The following is a 23,067-nucleotide window of genomic DNA, read 5'->3' on the forward strand; positions in this document are numbered from 1 at the left end:
ACCGTGAAGCATGGAGGTGGTGTGGGGGTGCTTTGCTGGTGACACTGTCAGTGATTATTTAAAAAAAATTATTATTATAATAATTTTTTATAGAATTCAAGGCACAATTAACCAGCATGGTTACCACAGCATTCTGCAGCGATACGCCATCCTATCTGGTTTGAGCTTAGTGGGACTATCCATTTGTTTTTCAACAGGACGATGACCCAAAACTCACCTCCAGGCTGTGTAAGGGCTATTTGACCAAGACGGTGAGTGATGGACTGCTGCATCAGATGACCTGGTCTCCACAATCACCCGACTTCAACCCAATTGAGATGGTTTGGGATGAGTTGGACTGCAGAGTGAAGGAAAAGCAGTCAACAAGTGCTCATCATATGTGTGAACTCCTTCATGATTTTTGGAAAAGCATTCCAGGTGACTACCTCATGAGCTGGTTGAGAGAATGCCAAGAGTGTGCAAAGTTGTCATCAAGGAAAAGGGTGGCTACTTTGAAGAATCTGAAATATAACATATATTTTGATTTCTTCAACACTTTCTTGGTTATTACATGATTCCATATGTGTTATTTCATAGTTTTGATGTCTTTACTATTATTCTACAATGTAGAAAATAGTAAAAATAAGGAAAAACCCCTTGAATGAGTAGGTGTCCAAACTTTTGACTGCTACTGTTTGTATGTAACATACAAATCATGTTTTTGGCTGCACTGGGCCTTTTAACTCCAACTCTTGCGCAACTGTAACGCTTTGGTCCAACCTGTGTGTAATGGTCTTTCTGCTTAACCGCTTTGGTTTAGTGTGTGTGTTTTTTAAAGTCTCTCTCACCACTCTCTGGCTACTAACCTTGACCTCTTGCTCTCTTTTTCTTTCCTCCCTCCCAGTTTGCCACCGGGCCCCGTGCTTTACACCAACAGGTACTAACTCCCCTTACCTTCCCCAAAATATCTGCCGTCTCAATAGGACAGTAGTGCATTAATGCACATTTCACTTTAGAGAAGGATGAGGCTAAACAACCTTTTTATTTCTGACCAGATCCAGCTGTAACTACACCCAAAACCACCTGATTGAATGAAATGTATATATTTTTTATCAATTAAGACCATGAGTAGTAGAGTGCTAGAATCTGTCCCTCAGCCTTTTGTGGATTTCCGGGACCAGGGATTCCCCCAGTGAAGATGTCCAGGCTGGTAACCCCATAGGCTACCCATAGTAACACCTAATATGACACCACCCGCAGTAGGGAAGTTCAGTAAAGGTACTAGGCACCGCAGCAGTATGGTCTGCCGGTTTTACATTGTACCTGTATATGTGTAAATTGGTTACCCCAATCAAGCAAAGTGCTGGCCAAACCACTTGCTAGGCCTGCAAACAGAGGCTTGGATGAAACTAGAAGTCGTATGCTAATCCCTTGTGAATTTACGTCTGTTACTCTCTAGCTTTATATTTCTGCAACGTCTTCATATTTTCTGATGGTCAGCTGCATGTGAAAGACAGATGTTTTGCACTGCTAACTGTAATGTCAGTGATTTATTCTTGCTTCTTATATTCTCTCTCACATTCCTTCTGCTCTATTTTTTTTATTTATTACTCTCTTATCTTCCTATTTTTCTCTTGACTTTCTGTCACCCCGCCCCCTTGTTCTCTGCTTGTGTGTTGTTCGGCTGAAGGGTGGATACAGGGCACTGCAGGTAACCGCTTCTCTTTTCCTTCTCATCTGAGTCTATAGAGCCTGAGGGCTGAATGCACAGCCACACAACGACAACCATGTCAATGTCATACAGAGTCGATATTGTAAAATTTGTAGGGTAGATGCGAGCTGTGATCAATGTTGAAAATTGTAGCAGACATTTCTTTCCACTCGGCCCTGTAGTTCCCAGTCTTTGATGTACTAACCTGGATGGATATACCTCCCCGTGGAGTTTCAACCTACCTCAACTATCTGACACTTTCAGTATGTGACATTTTAGCCCTGCGGTGCACATGCACACACACACAAATATACTGACAATTTCTGTCCCTCCCTCCCCCATTCTTCTCTAGCCTTACTATGCCAACAGGCCCAACATGCCCACCAGTGTCCCCCGGGTCCAGACCAGCAGCGGGCCTCGTCCGGTTGGTCCCACCCACATCTACCAGCCCGGCTCCCAGATGATGATGATCCCTGGTCAGCAGCTGTCCTTTGCAGGCTCCCCTCAGGGCTACTTCATCCCCCCTGGACAGGTACCACAGCTGGTCATCACCTTATGCTAACGGTCAACTTCACTACAATAAATGATTGCAAGTTTCTGGAATTTCTGAAAAACCTGGGAATTTTTGGAAAGTAAAATATATATATATTTTTAAAATTCTATCACACCGCTCATGCATTATTCCAGGCGATAGTCTAAAGTCAAGAGGTAATGTTACATACTATTGTAGATATACCTAAACAGAGCAAACTGGGAGCTTGATCCCTTTAAGACGGGTAACTTGACACAGTTCTAAGTGTCCTCTCTGCCCCTCTCTGTCTCTGTAGTACCGGGCTCCCTACATGCCACCAAGTCCACAGTACCCTGTGACAAGTGGGACAGCAGGCTTCTACCCAGGCACCAGCCCGGCTGAATACCCCACCTATGGTAAGAGACTCTGCTCTGAGCCGGGCCCCACCTGCCAAGCACAACCACCATGACTATAATCGTAATTAGAACCACAGGCACGACTAGATCAGCAGCTGAAACGCTAACCTCAACCTAGTATTGAACCGCAATGTCCGCTAGAACCATAACCATGGCTACACTAGATCCAACCACAATCTTACCTAGGACCATAACTGTAAATACTACCAAAACCACATCCATGACAAAAACTGGGGCCACATGCACCCAGAGATAGCTTAGTCGGTCGATTTTAGGGTCGCTCTTATTGGTCAGTCAGTTGATTAAATTAAATGTTATTGGTTGCATACACATATTTTGCAGATGTTATTGCAGGTGCAGCGAAATGCTTATGTTTCTAGCTTCAACAGTGCAGTAATATCTAACAATACACATGAATCCCCCCCTCACAAAAAAATACATTAAGTAAAAACTTGCAATGTCATAGTCCGGTGTGTGTGTAAGTACAGTGAATTTGGAAAGTATTCAGACCCCTTGACCTTTTCCACATTTTGTTACGTTACAGCCTTATTTTAAAATGTAAATAAACATTTCTCATCAATCTACACACAACAGCCCATAATGACACTGAGAAAACAGGTTTTTAGAAATGTTTGCAAATGTATTACAAACAAAAAATGGAAAGATCACATTTACATAAGTATTCAGACCCTTTACGCAGTACTTTGTTGAAGCATCTTTTTCAGCAATTACAGCCACAAGTCTTCTTGGGTATGACACTACAAGCATGGAACACCTGTATTTTGGGAGTTTCTCTCATTCTTCTCTGCAGATCCTCTCAAGCTTAGTCAGGTTGAATGGGGAGCGTCGCTGCACAGCTATTTTCAGGTCTCTCCAGAGATGTTCGATCGGGTTCAAGTCTGGGCTCTGGCTGGGTCACTCAAGGACATTCAGAGACTTGTCCCGAAGCCACTCCTGCATTGTCTTGGCTCTGTGCTTAAGGTTGTTGTCCTGTTGGAAGGTAAACCTTGGCCCCAGTCTGAAGTCCTGAGTGCTCTGGAGCAGATTTTCATCAAGGATCTCTCTGTACTTTGCTCCATTCATCTTTCCCTCGATCCTGACTAGTCTCCCACTCCCTGCTGCTGAAAAACATCCCCATAGCATGATGCTGCCACCAACAGGCTTCACCGTAGGGATGGTTCCAGGTTTCCTCCAGACGTGACGATTGGCATTCCGGACGAAGAGTTAGTTTCATCCGACGAGTGAATCTTGTTTCTCATGGTCAGAGTCCTTTAGGTGCCTTTTGGCAAACTCCAAGTGGACTGTCGTGCCTTTTACTGAGGAGTGGCTTCCGTCTGGCTACTCGACCATAAAGTCCTGATTGGTGGAGTGCTGCAGAGAGTGTTGTCCTTCTGGAAGGTTCTCCCATCTCCACAGAGGAACTCTGGAGCTCTGTCAGAGTGACCATCGGGTTCTTGGCCACCTCCCTGACCAAGGCCCTTCTTCCCCGATTGCTCAGTTTGGCCGGGCGGCCATCTCTAGGAAGAGTCTGGGGGGTTCCGAACTTCTTCCATTTAAGAATGATGGAGGTCACTGTGTTCTTGGGGACCTTCAATGCTCCAGACATTTTTTGGTACCCTTCCCCAGATCTGTGCCTCTACACAATCCTGTCTTGGAGCTCTACGGACAATTCCTTCAACCTCATGCCTTGGTTTTTGCTCTGACATTCACTGTCACCTGTGGGACCTTATCTAGACAGGTGTGTGCCTTTCCAAATCATGTTCAATCAATTGAATTTACCACAGGTGGACTCCAATCAAGTTGTAGAGGCATCTCAAGGATGGTCATTGGACACAGGATGCACCTGAGCTCAATTTAGATTCTCATAGCAAAGGGACTGAATGTAAATAAGGTATTTGTTTTATTTTTTTATACATTTGCAAAAATCTCTAAACCTGTTTTAGATTTCTCATTATGGGGTATGTTGTGTAGATTAATGTGTCAAAACATTTATTCAATCATTTTAGAATAAGGCTCGTAACAAAATGTGGAAAGGGGTCTGAATACTTTCCGAATGCACTGTATAATGGTGTGTATGGACAGTACATGAATAGAAAATGTATGTACTGCAGTAGTTTATATAGGATGAGCCTTGACTAGAATACAGTTATATAGTTATGAAGTGGGTAGAAAAGTATGTAAACATTATTTAAGTGACCAGTGTTTATGTACACAATGCAGCAGTCTCTAAGGTGCAGCGTTGCTTACCAGGTGGTAGCCAGCTCTTACAGTTGGTCGGTCACATTTTTTAATAATATATGAAATGTAGCAGACTTTTATCCAAAGTCACTTAGTCATGCGTGGATATAATTTACGTATGGGTGGTCCCAAGAATCGAACTCACAAGCCTGGCGTGACAAGTGCCATGCTCTACCAACTGAGCTACAAAGGACCACTAGTTGATCTTACAATTGCTCTTGTAGTAGTTGCTCTTACGGTTGACCAGTCAGGTGGTCTTACGGTTGGTTCATTGTTGCGTGGCCTGGCAGGTTTTGTGTATGGTGGTCTCTGTTCTCTCTTTAGGATCCAAGGCTGTGTGTGTGGGCTTTGGTTCTGCTCTATCAGTCTTCTCACCTGCTGCTTCTCACTGCCTTAACACCCTGCTTACTTCCGGTTCCCTTCACTCAATCTGCATCTGTCTCTTTCTGTCCTCTCTTCTCTCCTCCCTTTAATTTTCCTTCCCTCGCTCCCTTCCTTCTTCCCTCTCCCCCCTGTTGTGTTCAGAGCCCTCTCTGGCTGCGAGGGAGAGGAGAGGGGGCGGGCGAGAGAACGTGCGTCTCTCTCTCCACGGTGCTCCTCTCACCTCCCAGCGCTACCCCGGTGAGTATGTGTGTGTGTGTGTACTTGCATGTGTGTTGCTTAGTATGTGCTGGGCTGCATCTTTGTCTGCCTAATATGTCTGCATAATGTGGTTTTTCCCCTTGTGCACATGGTTTTGTTTTGCTGCGGATGCATGTGTGTATTTCAGTGCATGTTCAGTCTGTGTGTGAATGTCTCTGGCTCTTTTTGGGGTGTGTTTGACTAACCTCCCTTTCTCCCTCCCTCCCCCCTACAGCAGGTGCCTACTACCCGGCCCAGCCCCAGTACAGCCACACACCCCCTGTCCAGACCACGCCCGTCATGATAAGCCCTGCCCAGCCCCAGCAGCAGGCCTTGCCCCCTCAGCTGCCGCCGACCCAACCACCGGCACCCAAGAGGGAGCGCGTAACGGTACTGTACCACACAATGTTGCATTTCTACTATGAGACTTTACCCCGGTGTTTGGCCTAAAGACAGACTTTTGAGTTTCCACTGAGGATGTTAGCTGCCGAAAATACATTTGACAGGTCATGCTTATCGGTCAATTTGCATAATTTAGTGGAATTAAATTGTCACGTGTGTATTTTCGTTAGTAGTCATGCATCTTATTTATCACATTTGCACAGCATACAGAGCCTAGTTTGAGGAACGGAGTATCCTATCACCTGTCAGACAACGCAAGAGTAGCTCCTCACTGGAGTGAAACGTGCTTTTGTAAACCCAGTCATTGCGCAACAAATAACAATTCTAAATGCAATTGCATGTTAACTTTCATGGCCACAATTTAAATGGAGCTATTTTTATTTGTCAATCTCAACTGGTAATTAAAGCGCGCCTCCCATTTGCCAATCGAGTGCCTAGGTGTTACGAGATTCTTGTTCTCAGTTCATAATTGTTCTCAGTTCTCAGTTCATAATAATAGTTCATAATACCCAATTAAATTAATTACTCAGCCTGAAACCCAGAATTTGTAAGAAACTGGTTGAAATGAATTAGGCGGAGGCCCAGGTACAATTGTCAGGAATGTTTAGAGAGCTCTGCTTATCATTTCCGGTACATTGGTCTATATACCTCACATTTCGTCATAAACGTCCCTCCTCCTCACAGATACAATGGCAACATAGTTCACAAGTCTTCTTCTCATACATTGTCCGCCACCTGTTATACAATCTACTACAAGCCCAAGGTTTCTCCCCTCCCTGGGTGGGGAGACTTCCATCCCTGCTATCAGTTTCACAGTGGTCACAAGTTGTCTGCCACAGTTCCTTGCCTACCAACAGTCCCTCTTTCTTATGGACAAACATGATTCATCAGACAGGATATAATTCTGTCAGTTATAATTCTACGTTAAATGTATACATCATTTGTACCCGTGTCTCACTGGGCCATGGCTCCGGTGGACTGGCTCTAGCGTGGAGGCAAGGCCCCGAGTACTTTTCACCTAGCATTTACTATCGCTCGACCGATATTGGATTTTTGGGTCCAATACCGATTTTAGGGAGGCGATAGTCACCGTTTACCGGTGTATTTCCTGATTCGTTTTTTTAGATGGAGTGAAAAATACCTTCTTTTTTTTAACAAATTCTGCTCCAAGGGATAAACAGATACTCTAAATTATGATTTTGTAAATAAATATTAAAGTGAACATTATTTAAGAATATTTTATTTGTGGTTTACATGATAACCACCAAAAACAACTATATATCCTCTGAATCAGAAAGTACCTCCTAAGGTAGAACTTAAAGATGTCTGTCTATGGTGATGAATAAGAAGGCAGTAGTATTTGTGCTGAAGCACTAATAAACAAGAAGGGCTGAATGAATTAACCTGTTATCTGAAACTGCACTGTTCACAAGATCACAAACTATGCAGTGAAATCCTGTAACATGCAGTTCATATTGTCACCACTTAGTAGATTCACTACAGTGCTGTACAACAGTCAAAGGCCATGTAAAGAAACACTTTATGGCAACCTTGCAACGAGAGCTTGTCATGACACGCACACGCCAGCTGTTCATTACCAAAATGTTTTCTTACTGAAACCCTAATGTAAATTACACTGTTATTCAATACAAAATGTATTGGCTAATATATATCAACTGCAAAGTGGCATGTGCTGATGACTGAATTTTAATGCAGGAAAAGGCTGTCCGCATTGTTTTTTTTTAAGCTACACGTTCTAATTTTGCTAGCTAACAATCTCTCATCATGAGTGCAAGCATATGTCTTGAATGATAGATCTGCACCAACTAACTAAATAAACCCACTAACATAATAGGGCCAGACAGTAACACTGTTGTTTTTGTATCAATGATGAGTCTGTGTTCTCTTTGGCTCCAGCTGGCTAGATGGACAGTTGATCATTTTCCTTATCAAAAACATCTGTTTAGGCGATTGCGGTTGTTGATTCTGCTTTTCAGCCCTAGCTATGGCAACACAATTCCCCTAGTATATTAGCAGTGGAAAAGCTCTGTAAAGTGCGGAGGGTGTACTATGACCTTGCTGCTGAGGTCAATGCAGTTCAGGAGTAGGTAGAGTAGATGTTGCCCCTTAACGCTGATACGGGATCCGATATCTTCTCACCCCCCCTCATGGTTAAAGATAGAATCGGGGGAGGGTAATCTGATCCTAGATCAGAATTGGGCTGAGGGTAATGTGACCCTAGATGTGTGGTCAAGGGCAATTCCAACCATGTGCTAAAGATGGAGAGGAGAATGAACCAAGGGAAATGATTATCCCCTAGTTTTGATGGGAGAAGAGAATGGGATTTTCATTTATTTAGGCCTATTTAACCAGTGTTATCGGTGCAAAATGTTTTGCGCCGGGAAATGAAAACGAGCATTTCATACAAATTGAAAGTTCAGTCACTCCCAGTTTAGGTCCGTTTTCTTCTGTTTGGTGTCTAGTGACTACGACCCAGGTTAGTCAGTTAATAGCACATTTTTAAACTCAGCAAAAAAGGAAACGTCCTCTCACTGTCAACTGCGTTTTATTTTCTGCAAACTTAACGTGTGTAAATATTTGTATGAACATAACAAGATTCAACAACAGACATAAACTGAAAAAGTTCCACAGACATGTGACTAACAGAAATGGAATAATGTGTCTCTGAACAAAGGGGGGGTAAAAACAGTCAGTATCTGGTGTGGCCACCATTTAAGTACTGCAGTGCATCTCCTCCTCATGACTGCACCAGATTTTCCAGTTCTTGCTGTGAGATGTTACCCCACTCTTCCACCAAGGCACCTGTAAGTTGCCGGACATTTCTGGGGGGAATGGCCCTAGCCCTCACCCTCGATCCAACAGGTCCCAGACGTGCTCAATGGGATTGAGATCCGGGCTCTTCGCTGGCCATGGCTGAACACTGACATTCCTGTCTTGCAGGAAATCGCACACAGAACGAGCAGTATGGCTGGTGGCATTGTCATGCTGGAGGGTCATGTCAGGATGAACCTGCAGGAAGGGTACCACATGAAGGAGGAGGATGTCTTCCCTGTAATGCACAGCGTTGAGATTGCCTGCAATGACAACAAGCTCAGCCCGATGATGCTGTGACACACCGCCCCAGACCATGACGGACCCTCCACCTCCAAATCGATCCCGCTCCAGAGTACAGGCCTTGGTGTAACGCTCATTCCTTCGACGTTAAACGTGAATCTGACCATCACCCCTGGTGAGACAAAACCGCGACTCGTCAGTGAAGAGCACTTTTTGCCAGTCCTGTCTGGTCCAGTGACGGTGGGTTTGTGCCCATAGGCGACGTTGTTGCCGGTGATGTCTGGTGAGGACCTGCTTTACTACAACAGGCCTACAAGCCCTCAGTCCAGCCTCTCTCAGCCTATTGCGAACAGTCTGAGCACTGATGGTGGGATTGTGCGTTCTTGGTGTAACTCAGGCAGTTGTTGTTGCCATCCTGTACCTGTCCCACAGGTGTGATGTTCGGATGTACCGATCCTGTGCAGGTGTTGTTACACATGGTCTGCCACTGCGAGGACGATCAGCTGTCCGTTCTGTCTCCCTGTAGCGCTGTCTTAGGCGTCTCACAGTACGCACATTGCAATTTATTGCCCTGGCCACATCTGCAGTCCTCATGCCTCCTTGCAGCATGCCTAAGGCACGTTCACGCAGATGAGCAGGGACCCTGGGCATCTTTCTTTTTGTGTTTTTCAGAGTCAGTAGATAGGCCTCTTTAGTGTCCTAAGTTTTTGTTATAATTGTGACCTTAATTGTCTACTGTCTGTAAGCTGTTAGTGTTTTAACGACCGTTCCACAGGTGCATGTTCATTAATTGTTTATGGTTCATTGAACATGCATAGGAAACAGTGTTTAAACCCTTTACAATGAAAATTGTTGAAGTTATTTGGATTTTTACAAATTATCTTTGAAAGACAGGGTCCTGAAAAATGACTGCTTGGGGGCGATGTGATTGTCTTAATTCTATAAATTTATTTCTAGAACTACAGTATAGACTGTTTAACCTCATCCTGCGCCCCCCCCCCCTGTTCCTACCCCTCCTAGATCAGAATACGAGACCCCAACCAGGGGGGCCGTGATATCACAGAGGAGATAATGTCCGGGGGAAGGGCCACCTCAACCCCCACCCCCCCTTCACAGGTACGCATCACAACTCACTAGAGCATGTAACGTTACAGAATGCACTGATAAACATTGTTGTCCAATAATTAGATTTCTTGCTGTTCACATCTTGAGACTTAGTTTGGTATTTATCATATGAGGATATCAATCAAAGAAAAAGCATAAATGTATCATATGAAACAGATGATTGTCCTTCAGATAGAACAGGGAATCTATCAGCTCTATACTTCCTAGTTGAATACATTTAACGTTAAGTATTTCACATCACTTAATACATCCCCTGATTTCTCCCCCTCATTGGAATCATTCCCAGTGATGAGCTCACAATGCAAGTTTGGAATCATGTGGCTTTGAGATGATTCCACAGCGATGATGTCATAGAGGAAACCAGGAAGTTTGGAATGGAAGCCAGATGTTCCATTCAGTGTTTATTTTTGTGTGTTCTCTCCGACTCTCAACGTGGCTGGTTTTGATCAACCAGGCAATAGGATAGCATTTGAAAGAAACATAGTATTTTGTATCAAGTATATTTTTGCAATGCTACTTTTGATGTTGTTTTCGTCCCCTAGTACTCCTCCACAGAGGAAGAAGGTCCTGCTCAGACCAACGGAGAATTTACTAAACCTGTCACCATCGTGACGAGAACAGGTGAGCCTCCTCTCAAGTCTTGTGTTACTACAATGTTTATGTAGCCACATTTTGCCAGCATGAATAACTAACTTGATCGTCAGTGATTGATTGCAGTACATTAAAGGTCCAAAACAGTTCCAAACTGATTTCCTTCTTTGATGCAGATGAAATTGCGGAACTTGCAATTTGCACAGTGACGGCCGCCGAAACCCTGCCTCCAGTGTTGTCAACTCCAGAGCCTGCCACTGCAGCTGTCCCACTGGAGGCCAAACAGGAAACCGATGGCCAGGTTGCCCCGCTTACCGAACAGGTCGTCAGCGAATCAGATGCCCCTTTGGCGGGGATGAGGCCCGAGGTGCCCATCCCACAAAGGGAAGACCAGGCCCCTGCCTCCTCCCCCCTGACAGCTTCTACCTCCCCTCCCCCTGCAGAGGTACAGACTCCACCCCCTGCCACCACCATGGCTCAGGCCAGCCACGCAGTGGGCGCTGGTATGACCCCCGCGGTGAAGGCAGTGACCCCCGAAGGTCCTTCCACACAGGTAGAGCCTCTGGATGCACCAGCATCTGTGGAGAAGCCTCTTGCTCAGGCAGCGGAGGAAGTAGTGGTGGAGGAGAAGGTAGAAAAGGTCAAGAATGAGCCAGCAATTACCATCAATCCAGAGGTAGTAGTGGCTGTTGTGGTCATTAAAGAAGACACTGAACCCGCTCCACGACCTCTGACCCCGACATCTGATTTTGCCCCGTCCTTGAAGTTGGCGGCGGCTGTGGAAGCGGCTACTAAAACTGAGAGCGTGGTGTTGCCGCCAGCGCCTAAACAGAAAGCCATGACCGAGCCCGTTTCTGCCCCTGCTCATGCCGTCACTCCCTCTGTCCCGGAGGCAGAGCCTGTCGTGGCCCAAAAGAAGGTGGAGCAGCTGCCCCTGTCCAACGGCCTCCCCCAGGAGGACCCCGACGAGGTAGACGCCCCCGTGGCTGCACTAGAGCGCATTGCAACGGCAATCACAGAGCCTGCCACTCCCCCACCTCAGGAAACTGCTAACCCTGCTGCTGCTGCCGTAGAGCAGGTGGAGGAGAAGAAAGAAGAAGAGGAGGAGCAGAAAGAGGAGGATGCATCCCCAGTGCCCTTGTCCAGCAGCCCTTCAGAGGACTCGTCTATGCAAGGTGAGCGGGAATGATTTTTACCTGTCAGGTCACTTGGTAAGCAAAAACTGTAATATGTGCACCAAGGTTTTGGTGTGACTAAGGCACCCAGGGGTTCTTGGTGGTGTGGCTTCAGGTTTGACCCGTGGCACCCAGGGGTTCTTGGTGGTGTGGCTTCAGGTTTGACCCTTGGCACCCAGGGGTTCTTGGTGGTGTGGCTTCAGGTTTGACCCGTGGCACCCAGGGGTTCTTGGTGGTGTGGCTTCAGGTTTGACCCGTGGCACCCAGGGGTTCTTGGTGGTGGCTCTTCAGGTTTTGATGTAACAAATTTAATATAACATTTCTGTCTTCTCTCTTCTAGCTGCTGTGTCTGTGCCAAAGAAGAAGAGGAATATGAAGGAGCTGAACAAGAAGGAAGCCATCGGAGACATGCTGGATGCCTTCAAAGAGGTGTGTGTCTGTGTGCGTGCATAGAATATAGCAGCCTTATAAAGTCAAACTATCCTAAACAGTTGTCCTTGACCACTTTTCAAGGTGCACCAGTAGTAAACCTTGCTGTGAGTAACAATCTTACAGGTTTTCACTGCATGGTATCTGCAGCCAGCCTCTACTTCGGTTGGACTGTTCATTGGGGTTGGGTGGTATCCAAATTTCAATATCGTCATACAGTTCTGCTCTCATCCCGGGATTTATGCTTTTACCGGTATAGTACACAAGGGGTCGCCCAAAAACACAAAAAAGACAGTTGGGCGTCTATGACCAGAATGCTAACAAAATCAGAACAAGTAATAGCGAATTTACATAGCATATTTAGCTAGAAGCCTCTAATGAGCACAAATGAAAATAAACGAATTGCAAAGGCAAGCAATCCTGCTCATAAAGTTATACATACAGTGCATTCGGAAAGTATTCAGACCCCTTCACTTTTTCCACATGTTATGTTACAGCCTTATACTAAAATGTATAGAATTTTAAAAAATCATCATCAATCTACACACTACCCCATAATGACAAAGCGAAAACTGGCACAGACACAGTAAAGGGTCTGAATACTTATGTAAATGTGATATTTCAGTTTTTATTTAATAAATTTGCCAACATTTCAAAAATCTGTTTTTGCTTTGTTGTTATGGTGTGTTTGATTAGGGGGGAAATAATTGTAATCAATTTTAGAATATTGCTGTAATGTGGATAAAGTGAAGGTCTGAATACTTTCTGAATCATCTGTATATGGGTAGGAGCTACTGAGTTTGGACGTTTCCAAGCTAATGTAAACGAGAGACTCTGCAAATAAACCTTTTAATGCCTGCTTGTCTGAAGGAAGTACTGTACTGGCTCTGGAGCAGCATGTGTACACGCTGTGTCTGTGTGGAGTCTGGAGTTGCTAGGGCAATGGTCCTGCCTGTTCTGCTCAGAGAAGAGGGGTAGGAGCAGACCGGGCCAAGAACGGTGAGGAGAACAAATGCTAGGAAATCAAGATAGCAGTGGCCGCTGTACAGAACTCATCCAAAGCGCTTTGACTTCTCAAACACGGCGGAAAGCTACACGATATGAGGCCCATCTCCTTATATAATTCAAGCACTTAGATAACTAGCAAGTTAAACAAAATTCATAGCTGAACTCATCTGTTACTACTGTTCTGGGGAACTAAGGTAAGATGCACAACAAGTGACTGGCTCAACTGTTCTGGGGAACTAAGGTAAGATGCACAACAAGTGACTGGTTCAACTGTTCTGGGGAACTAAGGTAAGATGCACAACAAGTGACTGGTTCAACTGTTCTGGGGAACTAAGGTAAGATGCACAACAAGTGACTGGTTCAACTGTTCTGGGGAACTAAGGTAAGATGCACAACAAGTGACTGGTTCAACTGTTCTGGGGAACTAAGGTAAGATGCACAACAAGTGACTGGTTCAACTGTTCTGGGGAACTATAAGGTAAGATGCAATGATGTAGATGTAAAGTAATCTAACAGGTGAAATGAAGAACGCCAATGTCCTAAAGTATTGCACAAGTTGGCTGCAGGTAATTACTTAAGTAGCTACAAATATAACAACTTATTGAACTCAAAATAAATAATGAACTCAAAATACATTTCAAAGGTATTGAAAAACCATCCCGTGGCTATTTCCAAATACCCCGGTATATCGCCTAAGCCTACTGTTCATCAGTCAGTGCAGGAGCAACTCGGCATATGGCATTGTTGGTCTTTGTGCCTGGAGTCCTGGTATGTCTGTCGAGACAAGCATTTCACTTTCCAGCAAGTTTTCTTCATTAACCGACCAATTTGCTAATTAAAACTTGTATCTTAAGAATAGAAGGAATAAAGGACTGTTGTTTTCCACTAGCGCCGGCTGTCGGCTAAACCGACGATTTACAGACTTTTTACAGACTCTGCCCAGAGGGTCAATACCGCTGCATTAGACAAAAACGTGGTTTTACCCGTGGTAGTATACATACCCCACCTTGGGTGGAGTCTCCTCATCGCTACACATTGCATCCTTATTGCTAGGCTGGGAGCTGAGTGATCTGGGCCTTAAACGGTTCTTGCCCTTATCAGTACTGCCACGTGATAGTTTTCCCTGCGCCCAGCCTCTCCCAAGCTTCTTTATGGCACCTCTCATGTCTCTTTTTTCATAATTAGTCATTAATAATAGTTAAAGCTCAAAAACCAAACCTATCAACAATCTGCTGCCTGTCCTGCCTCTCGGTACCTGTGTGTGTGTGTGTGCTGTGATTGCAGTCAAATTTATTTAGAGGGAGAGGGCATGATGCTCCTTCGTCTCTGATTGAATTTGCACATCCCATTATAATGTGGTAACAATGGGTCAAAATCCACTAACCTATTGTTTACTGGCACATTAATTTATCTTTTGCTTGTTTCATATGCAGCCACGGGGTGGTGGGGCATGGGCTATTGACTGTGCTTTGATTTAATAACAAGCTTGACTAGTTTTATTAAAGGTGTCGAACTGACTGAAAATTGTCCATCTCATATCTTTGCCATTCATGAATCATACAACATAGTTACACTGTGTACAAAACATTAGGAACACCTGCTCTTTCCATGACAGACTGACCAGGTGAATCCAGGTGAAAGCTATGATCCCTTATTGATGTCACTTGTTAAAACCAGTTCAATCAGTGTAGATGAAGGGAGGGAGATGGGTAAAAGAAGGATTTTTAAGCCTTTGAGACATGGATTGTGTGTGTGCCATTGAGGGTGAATAGGTAAGACCAACAAGCCTTTTGAATGTGGTATGGTAGTGGGTGCAAGGCGCACCGGTTTGAGTGTGTCATGAAGTGCAACACTGCTGGATTTTTCACGCTTAAGTTTCCACTGTTTATCAAGAATGGCCCACCACCCAAAGGATATCCAGTCAACATGTCAACTGTAGCAAGCATTGGAGAACATGGGCCAGCATCCACGTGGAACGCTTTCGACACCTTGCAGAGTCCATGCTCTGATGAATTGAGGCTGTTCTGAGCGCAAAATGGGGTGCAACTCAATATTAGGAAGGTGTTCTTAATGTTTTGTACACTCAGTGGGTTATGGTCATGGCATCGTAAACTAAAGATCTCGTTTGTATTTTCAATATGAAGTCCATCAGGACTTGCCAGACAGTGACGTTAGGCTAATGACAAGCCAATCACTATCGCATCGGTGTAAGAGTCGTTCATTTGGCTCCCTAATTTGCTTACTGGTAGTGTTTTTTGGCAATTATTTGCAGATAAAAGATAAACATTCAATGAAGATGGTGAATACCATATAGATACCTGCTTTATTTTTCAATCATACCTATATTGCAGATAGCTGAGAATGCCTCGTAAGGAAGCTTGAAGACTGTGGGTCAGTTGCTAAAGAACTGTTTAAAAATAAATTAATGACATTCTGCAATTGAGTTGCATACACTTGTTGAAATTATTTTAGTTATTGAATTGTCGTTCCCTCTCTTAATTGAGCATCTGTTCTGTTTTTATTCTAGACCCATTTAGTCACTGGAAGAAGTGCCAATCACACAATTTGTTTGATTTAAAATTGTACCTTAAATCATTTTAAAGATAATTTGGCCTCTTCTTTCTGTTTTTAATAAAATACATTAATTTAAAGAACAAACAAAAATACTTTAATCTCAAGAGGAGGCAGGTTTAAGGTCATAGTTCTAGACAATATCCAAAATGACTAACAATACACTGAATTTAGACATTTACAGTAACTTCAATTGTAAGCACAATACCACAACAAATTTTTCCAATCGGGGAGGTAAACCCAGTCAAGTACTCAACAATTTCACTGTGTATTTTGGATGGAATCAAGGCATTAGAATGTACAAGAGGCCACCAAAATAATCTTCTGCAAAAATGTCATAACAGCCCAGGGGAGCCTGGCTGGCTACTTTTTTTCTATTAGGCTGGCTACTCCATGTGCTTGTGGAAAACCACTGGTTACTTAACCCAAATCGCCTAACCTTAACCACGAAACTGACTTGAGGTCAGCATATAGGGTCTCAACTTCCTTCTACTCTCTTACCCTTCAATCTTCTTGTCCCGTCTCCCCCCTCTCGTCTGTACAGGAGGAGGCGGCACCTGCCACCGAGCCCTCGTCTTCACCGGCAGAGCCCAGCCCTGTGGCCCCGACCTCCTTGCCGCCCGCCGACGCGCCAGACGAGACGTGGGAAGAGAAGGAGGACAAGCAGAACGCCGACACACCCCCGCTCAAACCGGGCGACCTCAAGTACCAGTACAAAGGAGGTTGGTCCCTTAGAAATGACTAAAGATATCAGTCAAGGATCTGTATCGGACTCAATGAATATCTAATATTCGTTGATTGATTCTTTGTGAGAGGTGTCCTCATTTTTCCTGTCATGAAATGTCTCATCGTTGAAGTGTGCAATAAGCTGTCTGTTTCTATAACCACATTTCCATCCACGGATTTTATGTGAGTCAAGTCATACCGTATAAAAATAAATCACAACAGCTGTGATGGAAAAAGGAAGTGTCGGTACAATTACCAAAATGTCGACAGACAATAGGTTCGTTCGACATAGTGGGATATTTTTGTCGGTAAAATCAATTATGCAACAAATTGCGGGGAAACAATTTCTTGTGGGATATGTGGTAGCATCGTGTGACTGCAAATTGTATTGTTATTTTATGTTGTGTGGTCCTCCTATGACTTGAAAAAGCATGCACAGTTTAAAGGGCTACAGATGAAATAAGTTATGATGAACTTCACAGGGTGGTGAAAGTGCACAGTGATTAGCTTGATGCGCCTTTCCAATAAATATTGAGGGTCCTGGCCTCCCGGGTGGCGCAGTGGTCTAGTGCACGGTGTTTCCTCCGACACATTGGTGCGGCTGGCTTCCGGGTTGGAGGCGCGCTGTGTTAAGAAGCAGTGCGGCTTGGTTGGGTTGTGCTTCGGAGGACGCATGGCTTTCGACCTTCGTCTCTCCCGAGCCCGTACGGGAGTTGTAGCGATGAGACAAGATAGTAATTACTAGCGATTGGATACCACGAAAATTGGGGAGAAAAGGGGATACATTTTTTTTTTATATATATAAAAAAAAAAATTGAGTCTTAACATGATGATCACTGCTAATTAATCAATCTCATCATATAACCTAACCTGTCCACTTTATTAGCGAACTGTTGTCTAGAGTAGTCGACCGGTTATGATTTTTTTAAACGGCGATACCGATTTTATTGGAGGACCAAAAAAAGCCGATAGCAATTAAATCGGCCAATTAAAAAATATATATAAAAAAAATAATCAGGTTTTTAAATGTTATATATATTTGTAAGAATGACAATTACAACAATACTGAATGAACAATGAACACTTTTATTTTAACTTAATATAATACATAAATAAAATTAATTTAGCCTCAAATAAATAATGAAACATGTTCAATTTGGGTGAAATAATGCAAAAACAAAGTGTTGGAGAAGAAAGTAAAATTGCAATATGTGCCATGTAAGAAAGCTAATGTTTAAGTTCCTTGCTCAGAACATGAGAACATATGAAAGCTGGTGGTTCAATATTTCCAGTTCTTTAATATTCCCAGTTAAGAAGTTTTAGGTTGTAGTTATTATAGAAATTATGACGTCGACTATTTCTCACTTGTCCATTTGTATTGGATGTTCTTATAGGCAATTTAGTATTGCCAGCCTAATCTCAGGAGTTGATAGGCTTGAAGTCATAAAAAGCGCTGTGATCAAGCATTGCGAAGAGCTGCTGGCAAACGCAGTAAAGTTTGAATGAATGCTTATGAGCCTGCTAAGACTGCTCTATCAAATATCAAATCATAGACTTACTTATAATATATTAAACACAGAAATATGAGCCTTTGGTCATTAATATGGTCAAATCCGTAAACAATCATTTTGAAAACAAAACGTTTATACTTTCAGTGAAATACGGAACCACTCCGTAATTTATCGAACGGTTGGCAACTCTAAGTCTAAATATTGCTGTTACATTTCACAACTTTCAATGTTATGTCATAATTATGTCAAATTCTGTCAAATTAATTGCTGTCTTTGTTAGGAAGAAATGGTCTTCACACAGTTCACAACGAGCCAGGCAGCCCAAACTGCTGCATATATACCCTGACTCTGCTTGCACTGAACACAAGAAAAGTGACACAATTTCCCTAGTTAATATTGCCTGCTAACATCCATTTCTTTATGGACTAAACTAAATATGCAGGTTTTAAAAAATATACTGCTGTGTATTGTTTTTAAGAAAGGCATTGATGTTTATGGTTAGGTACATTGGTGCAACGAATGTGCTTTTTTTCGCGAATGTGCTTTTTAAATCACCCGTTTGGCAAAGTAAGCTGTGATTCGATGATAAATGAACAGGCATTGATTATATGCAACGCAGGACAAGCTAGTTAACCTAGTAATGTCATCAACCATGTGTAGTTAACTAGTGATTATGTGAAGATTGATTGTTTTTTATAAGTTAAGTGCTAGCTAGCAATTTACCTTGGCTCATTGCAGCCACAAGGTTCTTTTGATGCTGCACTCGCGTAACAGGTGGTCAGCCTGCCTCGCAGTTTCCTCATGGATTGCAATGTAATCGTTTGGACGGCGATTGTATTGCAATGGATTGTCCATAACAATTACCGATTACCGATTGTTATGAAAACTTGAAATCGGCCCTAATTAATCTCCCATGCCGATTAATCGGTCGACCTCAAGTCTAGAGTGCGTGCACAAAAACCAGATTGGGCAAGTTTGCCCAAACAGTTTTTTTGACAAAACCATCGATAGACTGGAAAATGCAATGGAAACGCATTGAACTTGTTTTTTTATTCGGTACATGAGTACTTTAGCGAAAAAGTTGTTTTTATGTGCACTATGTCATCAAGCACAGCCTTTTATTTGCCATTCTGTTTTGATGAAAACAAACCCCTGGAAGGAAAATTGACATTTTGTTAAGGCGGATATTATAATATTCGCATGAAAATATATCACAAATTGAATGGAGACCTAGCTACTGTCAAAGACCCCCATTACTCATGTGTATGGCCAGCGTTATCCCTAATGAAATACATGTCTCTTCAGGAGTAGTCTGATTGGTGGGTTGGGTGTGTTACAACAGCAGCTAAGCAGTATAAAGAGTCCTTCGTGGCCAATTCAAACTCTCCCACTCCTCCACCCTTTCCTCCCAACAGAGCAATGGAAGCCTATCGACCCAGAGGAGAAGAAGAGGTACGACAGGGAGTTCCTGCTGGGTTGCCAGTTCATTAGTGCCAGCATGAACAAGCCTGAGGGCCTGCCTCTCATCACCGATGTTGTGCTAGATAAGGTAAACTATACCATCAAATTAATTAATTCATTTTCTGATCCAGTATGGGGATTTTATAGGCACCCAGTTAAAGGTATTATTATATTAAGTGTTATGAAATTAAAGGGATTATGCTCTAGTGCAAATTCTAGTTTTGTTTTTATGTGGATTTTAACACCTCCCATGTCTCAATCATGTGCTTTTCTAGTATGTCTGTCCCGATGTTAATTTCAATAACAATCCAATGTCAAAATCATAGGTACTTAATTCTCTCTTTCTCTGTGTAGGCGAATAAGACCCCCATGCGCCCAGCAGAGCCGGGTCGCAACATGAACGCCGGGCCAGACTTCACCCCCGCCTTCATGGGTAACCTGGGTAGACAGTCCTCTGGGGGAGGGGGACCACGGGGCCCTGGAAGGGACCACATGGGAGTGAGTATGGCAGTGTGTTGGGTGTGTGTCTGCATAGTTAGATAGAGGACATGAGTCCTCTAACTCTATGGTCAGTGTATAGAGATCCTATAATTCAGGACCAAGATGGACGATTGTTTGGTCATGTTAATAGGATGCCCATTATAGTGTTCTATTTATTTATGTTGGTTCTATGTGTTTTCAGTGTGTGTTCGTCAGTATTTGTTAAGTATGTGGGCTGTTGGTGTCAGTGTCTTTTGGAAAGCATTAGTCATAGTTCAGAGTACATAGTACGTCACTCTCCAAATGTCTCTTTATCCTTCCGTCCATGTTCACTGATTTGAAAGGAAATTACTGGTGTAAGAAATATGGTGGCAACTCCCACTAGCCCATGCCTCTACCAATCTAATGCTATTAGATTTGTGGGAAGTAGCGAATTAGTTCACACTTCAGGAGATTGGAGATATCAAAGGATGTGACAAAAAGGGTGCGTTTTTCTAAAACAAGTGATTTGATTTGATCATCAACCAATGATTTATTGTGAGCATTTAAAGATAACCATTGAATGGTGTTCGAAGACTTCCATTGAGTGGAACTGGCCCTGCTCTCTACCTTGTTTCTGTCTAAAACTGCTCTGGTAGTGTATGATTGACAGCCCGGTGTGTTTCTAGAGTTCATAGACCTCATCTCCCCCCTCCCCCCTCCCTCTTCGCTCTTTCTCCCTACCCGTCTCTCTCCTTCCAATCTATCTCTCCTCTTCCCCAGCCCCCCGGACCACGGCGCTCCCAGCAGGGCCAGCGCAAGGAGCCCCGCAAGATCATCACAATCTCCTCATCGCTAGGTGGCGAAGTGGAGCTCAACAAGGCGGAGAAGGCATGGAAGCCCACAGTGAAGAAGGCTGTGACCCGGGGCCGAGGCGCCGCCCCCGAGGATGAGGAGAGCGACGACCCCGAGGAGGCCAAGACCCAGGAGCTGTTCAAGAGGGTCCGCTCCATCCTCAACAAGCTGACCCCTCAGATGTTCCAGCAACTGATGAAACAGGTCACAGAGCTGTCCATCGATACGGAGGAGCGGCTGAAGGGAGTGATCGACCTGATCTTTGAGAAGGCCATCTCCGAGCCCAACTTCTCTGTGGCCTACGCAAACATGTGCCGCTGCCTTATGGGGGTGAGTGAAGTGTTTGGGCGGTCCATGTTAGTCTTTTTATTTCCTTTCTCTCTCTACGTTGAGCCTTGTGTTTGGACCACTGCAGTCTATTGATGAAATTGAACAACTCAAGGAGCTGAGGACAAGCTTTCTCCTTTCCTGTGATTCTGTCTTCGTCCTACTGGACATAAAACCAAACAGACCTTGAAGTAAACTAGTATTTCTCCTTGTTTCCTTTCATTGGCTCTTTCTAGTTGAAAGTGCCCACCACAGACAAGCCGGGAGTGACTGTAAACTTCCGCAAGCTGCTGCTCAACCGCTGTCAGAAAGAGTTTGAGAAGGACCAGGATGATGACATCATCTTTGAGGCCAAACAGAAGGAGATGGAGGCTGCCAAAGAGGTAGGGGAGGATTCATTTCACATGACAATTTAGTCATTTAGCAAACGCGACATACATGCATTCTTCTTAAGATGGCTAGGTGAGAACACATCACAAGCATTTCAAGTACATTTTTCCTCAAAGTATTTATCAGATAAATCCATGCTAGTGGGATAAGGGAAGTGGCTTTTTTTGGGGGGGGGGGGGGGTGTTCGATGTGTAATATTGAAAATAGATGCTGCCATTCTTTTTTATACACTGCTCAAAAAAATAAAGGGAACACCTAAACAACACAATGTAACTCCAAGTCAATCACACTTCTGTGAAATCAAACTGTCCATTTAGGAAGCAACACTGATTGACAATACATTTCACATGCTGTTGTGCAAATGGAATAGACAACAGGTGGAAATTATAGGCAATTAGCAGGACACCCCCAATAAAGGAGTGGTTCTGCAGGTGGTGACCACAGACCACTTCTCAGTTCCTATGCTTCCTGGCTGATGTTTTGGTCACTTTTGAATGCTGGCGGTGCTCTCACTCTAGTGGTAGCATGAGACGGAGTCTACAACCCACACAAGTGGCTCAGGTAGTGCAGCTCATCCAGGATGGCACATCAATGCGAGCTGTGGCAAAAAGGTTTGCTTTGTCTGTCAGCGTAGTGTCCAGAGCATGGAGGGGCTACCAGGAGACAAGCCAGTACATCAGGAGACGGGGAGGAGGCCGTAGGAGGGCAACAACCCAGCAGCAGGACCGTTACCTCCGCCTTTGTGCAAGTAGGAGCACTGCCAGAGCCCTGCAAAATGACCTCCAGCAGGCCACAAATGTGCATGTGTCTGCTCAAACGGTCAGAAACAGACTCCATGAGGGTGGTATGAGGGCCTGACGTCCACAGGTGGGGGTTGTGCTTACAGCCCAACACCGTGCAGGACGTTTGGCATTGGCCAGAGAACACCAAGATTGGCAAATTCGCCACTGACGCCCTGTGCTCTTCACAGATGAAAGCAGGTTCACACTGAGCACATGTGACAGACGTGACAGAGTCTGGAGACGCCGTGGAGAACGTTCTGCTGCCTGCAACATCCTCCAGCATGACCGGTTTGGCGGTGGGTCAGTCATGGTGTGGGGTGGCATTTCTTTGGGGGGCCGCACAGCCCTCCATGTGCTCGCCAGAGGTAGCCTGACTGCCATTAGGTACCGAGATGAGATCCTCAGACCCCTTGTGAGACCATATGCTGGTGCGGTTGGCCCTGGGTTCCTCCTAATGCAAGACAATGCTAGACCTCATGTGGCTGGAGTGTGTCAGCAGTTCCTGCAAGAGGAAGGCATTGATGCTATGGACTGGCCCGCCCGTTCCCCAGACCTGAATCCAATTGAGCACATCTGGGACATCATGTCTCGCTCCATCCACCAACGCCACGTTGCACCACAGACTGTCCAGGAGTTGGCGGATGCTTTAGTCCAGGTCTGGGAGGAGATCCCTCAGGAGACCATCCGCCACCTCATCAGGAGCA

The 23,067-nt window shown here is 44.4% G+C and overlaps 1 protein-coding gene across 15 annotated transcripts in view; it reads left to right on the top strand.

The window, feature by feature from the left end:
* Positions 1–23,067, top strand: part of LOC129823959 (eukaryotic translation initiation factor 4 gamma 1-like) — a 60,037-nt gene that overhangs the window by 12,201 nt on the left and 24,769 nt on the right. For 5 of the 15 annotated variants that reach the window (XM_055883112.1, XM_055883106.1, XM_055883108.1 and 2 more), the window contains exons 4-18: positions 884–916; positions 1,670–1,690; positions 2,043–2,222; positions 2,518–2,617; positions 5,381–5,476; positions 5,712–5,866; positions 9,974–10,069; positions 10,621–10,699; positions 10,846–11,844; positions 12,185–12,273; positions 16,397–16,574; positions 19,505–19,638; positions 19,905–20,048; positions 20,793–21,194; positions 21,428–21,574. In XM_055883112.1, coding sequence (XP_055739087.1) covers positions 884–916; positions 1,670–1,690; positions 2,043–2,222; positions 2,518–2,617; positions 5,381–5,476; positions 5,712–5,866; positions 9,974–10,069; positions 10,621–10,699; positions 10,846–11,844; positions 12,185–12,273; positions 16,397–16,574; positions 19,505–19,638; positions 19,905–20,048; positions 20,793–21,194; positions 21,428–21,574 — 2,853 coding nt within the window. Of the gene's footprint in view, positions 1–327; positions 418–883; positions 917–1,669; positions 1,691–2,042; positions 2,223–2,517; positions 2,618–5,380; positions 5,477–5,711; positions 5,867–9,973; positions 10,070–10,620; positions 10,700–10,845; positions 11,845–12,184; positions 12,274–16,396; positions 16,575–19,504; positions 19,639–19,904; positions 20,049–20,792; positions 21,195–21,427; positions 21,575–23,067 lie in introns of those variants that run through there. The other 10 variants (XM_055883114.1, XM_055883115.1, XM_055883120.1 and 7 more) reach the window with 7 other exon arrangements.

This window comes from Salvelinus fontinalis, chromosome 26, assembly GCF_029448725.1.
Source record: "Salvelinus fontinalis isolate EN_2023a chromosome 26, ASM2944872v1, whole genome shotgun sequence".
NCBI lineage: Eukaryota > Metazoa > Chordata > Actinopteri > Salmoniformes > Salmonidae > Salvelinus > Salvelinus fontinalis.